Source organism: Cebidichthys violaceus, unplaced genomic scaffold (assembly GCF_023349555.1).
Source record: "Cebidichthys violaceus isolate CVI_PGR_0920_01 unplaced genomic scaffold, fCebVio1.0.p SCAF_6, whole genome shotgun sequence".
Taxonomy (NCBI): domain Eukaryota; kingdom Metazoa; phylum Chordata; class Actinopteri; order Perciformes; family Stichaeidae; genus Cebidichthys; species Cebidichthys violaceus.
Window position 1 is genome coordinate 3018063 of NW_027176816.1, and position 10000 is coordinate 3028062.

Here is a 10000-nt window from a genome sequence, read left to right on the forward strand (position 1 = left end):
GACCAATGACCTCATGTCATTAACTTTAATTTGTCTGGGAAAAGTTCATTATCACACAGGATGTATACTCCAGCAGTGTTTTTCTTTTCTTTTTTTAAACGTGTGCTGCTTTAGTTCAGTTAGTAATTTAGTTTACTCAGAAATACCATCAATTGACACATAAGTGGTACTTTTAAATCTTCTGGGACAGTTTAAATGGACAAAGTTATGCACAATTTGGATTTTGATGTACATGTTTTTCAATACAAATATCTGTATTTGAATGGAGAGGAGAGTGAGACAAAATGCATCAAGTTATGTACTTATATTGTGAATCCATAAGAAGCTTGTTTACTGTTTTATTTACATGTTAATATACATTATGTGCACCATGATAGCTATAAATATGGATATACAGACAATCAACTAGTTTCCTACTGTACTACTTTGACACTGAAATAAATTGTAGCGCTGCTGGAAGCAGCAAGCTGGAAGCACTTTTATTGACATACAGATTCATAATTGGTCACCCATTTCAAAATCTCCCATGACCCAAAGGAGGGTTAAGCCCTCCTGCTTCAGACTCTAACGTTTGCTTTTCTTTTTAAGCTGCTGTCTCTTCCCCGTAATGCCATGGTGACTTGGCTGAACAACAAACAACAGCTCTGCTGCTCTTAGCTGGATCTATTCTAAAACAATCAGCCCTCAGTCTATTATTATCTGATGAGTATGTCTGTGTTCCTTTGACACATAGCTCTGATTTATACACAAGGAAGGACAAGAATAGAAGACAATAGAAGAAGAAATGGACAGAATGACATTCTCCAGGCTACAGCTCAGTCCCTCTCCACCTGTAGAGTGAAGGCTGCACACTTCTGCATGTCAGCAGAGTTTGTAAAGGTTCAAGGCTAGTGGAATACTCAAAGGTACGATATCTTTGTTCTCGATGATATTGTTTAAAAATAGCCGTCTTTCTTTGAACTGAGACCCTAAGCCCACGGCCATGACATTGCGGTGCTTAGGTTTTGCTCTGTAACGCTACAAGCTGTGAACAGCAGGGATCGACATGCCGCTCAGCCCCGTCTAAACCTGGACAAAGACTCGGCTGCAGCAGCGGAACAATGTGATGTGTGCTACTTTCAACCTTTACCTTTAAAAAGGGATAAAACCCCACCACTGCATTACTGGACCGGTCACAGGATTTGAACCTGAGGTGTTGCAGACAACAGCAACTACAGAATAATGTGCGTGTCTAACCTGCTGCCTCTTGTGTCGTATTGTTTCATGTTTTTGATGAAGTGCATCTTCTTGGCGTGTCGAGGTTTTGGAGAGCCGCCAGAGAGGTTACGAGTCCTGCAGGGAGACAGACAGACAGACAGACAGACATGGAGATAAATGAAGGGTTTCGCTCACATCGCAGCAATTCATGAATCAGGGTTTAAAGCATACACACACACAATTAGACCTGAAATCAAACTGAACATAGCGTACAATGAGTAAGAACAATCATTTTGTTAATGGGTGGTTACTGAAACACGGTATTAAACACACACACAAACATACATACAACAGATCAGAGAGGCTGCTGTGGAGACAATGAAGCGAACCAGGTGACGTTGAATTACCGACAACTGCGCTCCTTACTGTAAGTGTAATAAAACCGTAGCATATATAACGTCAATACATATCAATAGACCTGTTCAACAAGCATGTTAAGTGTGTTAACATGTAATAAAAGCAATACTTTAATCTGCTCTGAAATATTTATTTTATTGACATTTTAGCTTTGTTTTTAGGAAGATATTATTGTGTGTATGCTGTGACTAGGCCGTTGCTGCTCTATAAACAACATTTAGCCGAGCTTTATTACATTTTTTACTTTAAATACAGCCTGGCTGACGAAGGAAAATAGCTAATATGCACACTTCAATATGTTTATTTATCGCAAGTAATGTCGTCGTAGCACTATTGGACAATTTCATCGCACATCGCAAACTTTCCTCATAACATGCAGGCAGAGCATAGAACCATTTCTCTTTCAGAATCCTCAGTACTTTCTCATTACAGGTGTCCCCAAAAGCTTTTGCGAAGGTGTTGAATACGAGATAGGGAGCATTTCTCTTTCTTTTCAGCCGCTCTCAACAAGGCGACGGCTGAGCAGGTGGCACGCAGCTAACGGTTCTGCTAACAGTGCAAACTACGGCAAAAAGTGCTGACAGAGCCAACAGCGTTTACCTGAGGGGGAACCCCTGGGTGTAACCACTGTATGAGCTCAGTGCGGCTCGGCGGCTGGGAGCGAGCCAGTGGGACGCGCTCAGAAACACTTACATGCACTAAAAGCATGCATGGCCGACCCGGGTTTGTCAACAAAGCAGGAAAAACTTGGAGAGCACACATACACAAGGGGGAGAGCGACTTCATTTTCTACTCAGGTTTAGTAGACATTACTCTAATATATCTTAACATAGGAAAAAGCTGTTTGCTGCTACATTAATGCTCTACATCCCGTATGTTGCTCCTTTAACACACACACACACACACACACACACACACACACACACACACACACACACACACACACACACACACACACACACACACACACACACACTTTTGTGAATTTAAAAACATTTAGTCCTTCTTGTTGAATAAATGAATAAACATATTGTTTATTTTTATTCGTTTCCGAGCTTAACCAAGACCTAGAACCTGCTGTGTCAGCGTGTGTCTGTCTGTCTGTCTGTCTGTCTGCTAAAGGTCAGGGGAGGAGCCAGATTGTGTGCTGTGTCGACCTCGTGGATTAAAACAACAGACCTCAACGTGAGAGAAGTTTAGCTCTCTGACATCACAGCAGTTACATAACATTAAGACATCAGCATGGACACACACACACACACACACACACACACACACACACACACACACACACACACACACACACACACACACACACACAGCAGTATGGATGAAATTAATTTTATACATCATGTGATATGTTTTTTTGAGAAACTAAAAAATACATGAAGTGAATATGAACACAAACGGGTTACACAACCTAGATGAACTCAGACTTAAGCTGATATACGATTTAATATTTAAGTCCAATATAATATCCAGGTATGTTTGAAGGACAACATGTGACAATATGACAATACAACATACAGTTTCAACATTCTCTCACACACACACACACTCATGCCCCGGAGAGAACAAGAACACAGAGCTGCGAAGAAACAGAATTGTTACACAACTGTGAACATGCATAACTTAATGTAGAAACATGAACACACTTATGCTCACAAACGTTCACAGAGACAGACAGACAGACAGACAGACAGACAGACAGACAGACAGACAGACAGACAGAGAGCATCTGTTACAGTTTTTGTATGGCTGACCTGGTGAGTCCACACCACATGGAGTTTGAACACACACACACACACACACACACACACACACACACACACACACACACAAGCAGATGTTTGAGGGAGCTGTGTGTGTGTGTGTGTGTGTGTGTGTGTGTGTGTGTGTGTGTGTGTGTGTGGCAGTGACATCTGGGTAGTTTGATGGTTCTTTAACATTCTACGCCAAAACAACAATCCACACATTTGTTTTGTTTACAAGGTAAGTTTTAGTCTGAAACAGCATCATGTAAACATTTGATTTTGGTCTGAATCAAACAGTGAGGGCTTCTTTCTAGAGCCACCTAGAAAGACAGCACTGTTTCAAGTTTTTGTTTTTTTATTTGAACGAAGCACGTCACCAATGCATTGCTATTTTTGTCACTCAATTGAAACAACCATCATGCTCTTGTGTCCCAAACACACAGAGTAACAACAATCCTGATTCATTTCAATTCAATATATTTTGTATAGCCCAAAATCACAAATGACAGATTTGCCTCAGAGGGCGACATCCTCTGTCTGTGGATCATTGTCAGCATTGTGGGAAATATGCAAGAAGATTTTTATGATTGAATTAGAAGTAAATGTGCTGATGGTAACTGAGCACAGCATCAATATAAGCACTACATCCTTCATATCTGGAAACACAAAGATGATGTCAACAGTGTCACAGCATGGGAATGAAGATTCTCAACCGTTTCTTTAAAGATGTTGATCAGTCAGTCGTTTTAAAGATCACAAGTATGAACACAGAACCGTCTGAGCTGTCACTTCTTCAGTATTATTAAACCAAAGAGTCTATTTATAATGATTCTATCTTTAGTATGTCTACTGTAACCACGGTCACATGATGGAATCTTCTCAGGGTTCCCTTCCATCATTCCGGAATGTTGTGGAATGTTTCCATTGTGTGGGAATGAAAAGAGCCCAATGGTCAAATATCCCTGGCAGATGATGGTGGTGATCATGAGGATGACAGCGGCTGATGTTAAGATGAAGACAAATATGGCCACAAGGGTTGACACATTTAGGGTCGCATGTTTGATCCTTACTACAGCCAACACACCGGTCTCTACTGAAGTGCCTTTGAGCAACCTGACCCTCTACATGACATCCTTAATGCGCTTCTTCTCGGTCTGTGCCGCTATGCTAACATTAGCAAGTAGTAAGGTTGTAGAGCTGCTTGTTGTTTGAAATGTTACAAAACAACAGTTTTGTTACAAATGGGAAAACGTTTTTTTTATTGCTTTATGAAAAATCCCCATGTTTCTCTGCAAACATCTGTTTTTAATTCAGCAAAAGAAGTCGTCCATCGCATATGTTGAATGTTGTATAAACACAAGCAGCTACACAAGACCTTTGTCAAAACGAAATATCCTCATATTGGCAAAATCATGAACTATCTGATAAAATAAGTAAACAACGCGATACGTCCAAGAAGACATTTAATGCCAATTTGTACCAAACCTAAGAGGCTGCAGGGATGAATAATGAGCTGCGTCATTCACTGACTAACTGTAGCTTACTCATCTAATCATTGATTGCCACAAATAACAATTAGGACTTAAGTTAACAACATGTTTGGATGGACCACGAACAAGCCCTCACACAATTACGATCACAAGGTTCTTCAGCAGTGACTGACTATTAATACGGTTTATTAATTCTAAACAATAAAAAGCAATGTTACCTTTAAATCATTTCTCTCAGCTTAGAGGCTTCCATAAGGAAAACACTGAAATCATAAACATCAACAATATCTAGATAAGAGTGCAATATCTGACACCATTGCTCTCACAGTCTGTCTAAATCTGTCCCAGTATCTGAGCGCTGGATCTGCAGACCAGTGGCCCATTTCCATGAAAACCAGCTATTTCTCTCTGGGATGTTGTGGAAAGTTTCCTCTCTGTGGGAATGGAAAAATCCAGTCTGTCGTTTCCCTTGCTGCTGAGGATGATGATGATGATAACCTACTTTTAGAAGAAGACTTTCTGAATATATGACATTTTTCTTTAAATATCTGTATCCTTGTGCCATCAAGCTAAGATCAACGAGCTGAAACAAAAACAGCAAATCTTTTCTTCATTGCTGTCATGTTAGCTCTCTCTCTCTCTCTCTCTCTCTCTCTCTCTCTCTCATCTAATATTCAAGTAATATACATACATACATACATACATACATACATACATACATACATACATATATATATATATACATATATATACATACACACACAACTACTATACCATACAGTGCCATCTACTCCACTACATTTTGGAGGCAAATAGGGTTCCTCTAAATAGTTTGAAGTAAAACATCTGAATAATACTACCACTACTGAATAATAGTATATAATAATATGTGTATATTAAAGAGCACCAACAGTATGTTTGAGAATGACAGTATGATGTGAAATGGATGAACTTCAAACACTAACAAGAGCTTCATTAAGTCAAATAGGAAACAGTGACTTTGCAGCTCAGGGCCTTGAAGCAGCTGCAGGCCTGTTTTTGGAGACTGTGGTGATGGATTTTTCTCGGACGCTGAGTCATTTTATTCAGTTTAATCTCACCAACACCAGTGTCACAGTAATAATAGCTGCTGTTTTATCTTAAAATAATCTCTCTCTCTCTCTCTCTCTCTCTCTCTCTCTCTCTCTCTCTCTCTCTCTCTCTCATCTTTTCCCTTGCGTCTTCATCGATCCCTCCTTTCGTCGCTGCAAAAATATCTGCTTTCATTCTCAGAGTGTGAAGTTATTATAGGCATCGCATTCTTGAACAGCTATAACTTCATATTTATTATGCACTTTCACCACACACTCTCTTTAAAGGATGGCATTGAACTGAAATTCTAAGCTCGAAAAAATCTGATGTTTTAAGAAGGGAAAAAGTTTAATTCAATTTAATCCAAGATACAAATGAACACCGACACCACATGGTACTTAATACTGTACCGAATACATCGCTGCTGTCTCTGTCCTGCCTCGTCCTCGAGGATCAATGGTATTTGCTCTCGTTATATCTTGATGAGCGAGCTGACAGCTGCTTCCTCCTCACATACAGCTTCCACTGATCGGGGGCAGTGGTTAAACTCAGAATAGACTCTATACACACACACACACACACACACACACACACACACACACACACACACACACACACACACACACACACACACACACACACACACACACACACACACACACACACACACACACACACACACACACAGGCTTATATCAACACACACAGGCTTAATCTGTATCTGTTTTCTGTCTGTGGGAACAGGGATCAATATTAACTCTTAAGGTCATCTACAGAAGTGACTGTGCTGTTTTTATCACTTTGAACAGAGCAACAATGCACACTTGTAAGCTCCTCATATGCTGTACAAAATAATACAGATTCTAGCCACTGTGTTTTGTCCTCCTCCATGTTTTAAAGTGCAGTCAGTGGTCAGATAGTCCCCTGCCTGGGTCCAGTTTTTTATAGCCATCCACTCCTCCGAGTGGGAGTCGATTGATTCGTCTGGCATCAATTTGTCAGTAAATACATTTTCCCCTATTCCTACAGCTTCCTGTGTACATGCATGTCCTGCATAGCACAAAAAAACCCATTGATTTTCATATCTGGACCTTTCTTAACTGAAAGGAGAAGAGTCGCTTAATAAGCTGATCAGATATTATCAACCAGATGTGAACACTCCACACAGTTTATTGTGGTGAAAATGTAATTATTTTCACAGAGTGTAAAAAGGATGTTGGTGTATAAATTCTTATCTTAGAGTTACAACGTATTGCTTAGTTACAGCCTCAACTTCACTTACTCGTAGACAATGTGCGCTAGGATTGGTCAGGCTCCCTGCTGGCCGAGGTACTGGTGAAGCAGATGTGCAGTGAGATCATTAATATGCCGTTTTAGCAGTTTTACAGTTCAAATTGACAAATGGCTGCTGTCAAAAAGAGCCGTTATAAACTCAGCTCATCTGTACAGTGTGAGCAGAACAGCTGTACAGAAAGTAAATTAAAACTTGTAGTGTGAGTTAAGAAAACGTATAAGATTGATTAAACCCTGCAGTGTCTGCTCAGCTAAAAGCAGTTCTACACAGAGAGGGTTTGTAGGGAAGTGACTCTCTCACCCTCACTGTCTCTTCACCTCTCCCCCGTTCTGTGTGTGAGACCACAGAGGCTTTCACACACGCGCACACACACACAGCTTTTTTTAAACACCACCCATACTAACTCTTTAACACGCATGCATGCACACACTTTGTCATTGACCAACCACACACCATAAATGTCCTGTTGTCTAAATCCTCATCCCACACACACACACACACACACACACACACACACACACACACACACACACACACACACACACACACACACACACACACACACACACACACACACACACACACACACACACACCAGGCAGCAGTGTGTCTGTCCACACCTCCGACACAGACTGACCGCTGGACGTTCCACAGATTACACTACATGGAACTCTGGTTGAGAGGTGTGCGCGCGCACACGCACACGCGCGCGCGCACACACACGCACGCACACACACACACACACACACACGCACACGTGTGTCTTACATCACCAGATTAACAGAATCCTTATGCTTCTTCATCCGCAGGATTTATTTTTTTTACTACGTATGATTTTAGTACAATTTCAGAAGCTATAGTAATAAATCCATCTCCTGCTCGTGAACTGTTCAGGAAACTTTCTTAGAATAGATCTCAACAGAGTATATATATATATATATATATATATATATATATATATATATATATATATATATATATATAATTAGCAGCACGTGAATGCAGGGATTTTCCCAACTATAGACCTGCAGAGTATCTTTAGTAGATTAATTTGTATAATCCAGCTCTGCTAATGGGGTTGTTCTTCTCACTATGATTGTAATCCAAAAGTGACATAACCTGGGTAAGGAGTTTATGTGACGGACGGGATTAATTAGATGTGGGTATAATGGAATTAGAAGAGTTTATATAAACACACTGTATGCATTTGAAGCAGGGTGTCTTTGGAGAATGGAACGCTTGTTCAGATGTGTCCCTTTATCAGCCTGTTGGGGACATTCAAATGTTCACTGAGAACATAATACCGCAAACTGGATGTGACAGATAAGACTGTGTGTGTGTGTGTGTGTGTGTGTGTGTGTGTGTGTGTGTGTGTGTGTGTGTGTGTGTGTGTGTGTGTGTGTGTGTGTGTGATTAGCATATTATCAAACCAGACCTCACACGCACATGTACACGGATGGTGATAGGAAGACTGTGGCCTGTTCCCACTGATGGCGATACATTTAAAACACATTAACCCGTCAGAAGTTCCACTCTGCAGTTCTAAAGTAATCCACAATGAATACCATTCTCATGTTGTAGTGTGGACTGAGACGTGTAGGGTTAACACACTGAACCATAGCATGGAAACCTTCACGGACAGGGCCATGTTTCTTTAGTGTTCATAATCATAAGTTTGTACGCATCAAACACTTAATTTCCTGTTTTTCTGGTGAATTTGTATTTATCCATTTATGGTGAAAATGTCTTTATTTACAGAAAGGAAAGCACAAAATTGAGTGAATACTTTTGCAAGGGCTCTAGGTTGTTTTTGTAGCTGGTTTTACTTGTAATGAGCAGATTAATTGATAATGAATATAATCGCAGCCCTTGAAGGTGAAGTGTGTCTTTTGACTTATCCACATTTATGAGGACACGGTGCGCAGGACAGTTGATGGTTAAGATAACTCATGTGTGTGTGTTAAGGGTGTGGAGGGGAGTGGGGTTCAGCTCAGGGTCGTGCATGTTTAGAAACACACACACACACACACACACACACACACACACACACACACACACACACACACACACACACACACGATGACGTCAGTCAGATTCCATCTCTTCTTTGGGTTGTGTGTGTTGGTCCAGAGGGTGTGTCTAATCAGTGCTTTGTGCTGAATCTGATACGTTTTCTGCTTAAGGCAACAAAGTTCAGCACAAAGTTTTGGGAACAGAGCAGCTTAAACTCACACGCAGTCAAGTTTGACGTGTGTGTGAGTGAGACAGGGGGAGGAGTTTGACAAAAAATGTAAGGCCAAAGTCAAAACTAAATGGATCTGCATGTACGTGAGCGTCAGACTGATCAACTAAATTGCAATTTTTATCAACAAAACACTGCTACACAGGTACTGGAGCAGTGGAACCAGTCACTGTACTTGATTGCAGACATTTCAAGGTAGTTTTAGCATTTATTATTATTATTATTATTATTATTATTATTATAATATTTTGAAAAAGGTCCATTTGTGATGATAAATGTTAATACAATATTTGCGCAGCTTTCACCCATCAGTATCAACCTTTAACATATATTAGTTAGCACTGAGCAATACACAGAATTGTGATACAAGACTAGATATTATCTTAGATTTTGGATATCGTAATATAGCATAAGTCTTTTCCTGATTTTTAAGGCTGCATTATAGTAAAGTCATGTGATTTTTCGGAACTTGCCAGACTGTTCTCGCTGTTCTATCATTTGCCTTTACCCACTTAGTTCCCACACGTTCTGCACG

At 40.3% G+C, this 10000-nt stretch overlaps 1 protein-coding gene across 1 annotated transcript in view; it reads right to left on the reverse strand.

Moving 5' to 3' along the window:
* Positions 1-10000, reverse strand: part of cables2b (Cdk5 and Abl enzyme substrate 2b) — a 30813-nt gene that overhangs the window by 15707 nt on the left and 5106 nt on the right. The window contains exon 2 of the mRNA XM_068733352.1: positions 1237-1332. Within this exon, the coding sequence (XP_068589453.1) occupies positions 1237-1332 (96 nt within the window). The remainder of the gene's footprint in view (positions 1-1236; positions 1333-10000) is intronic.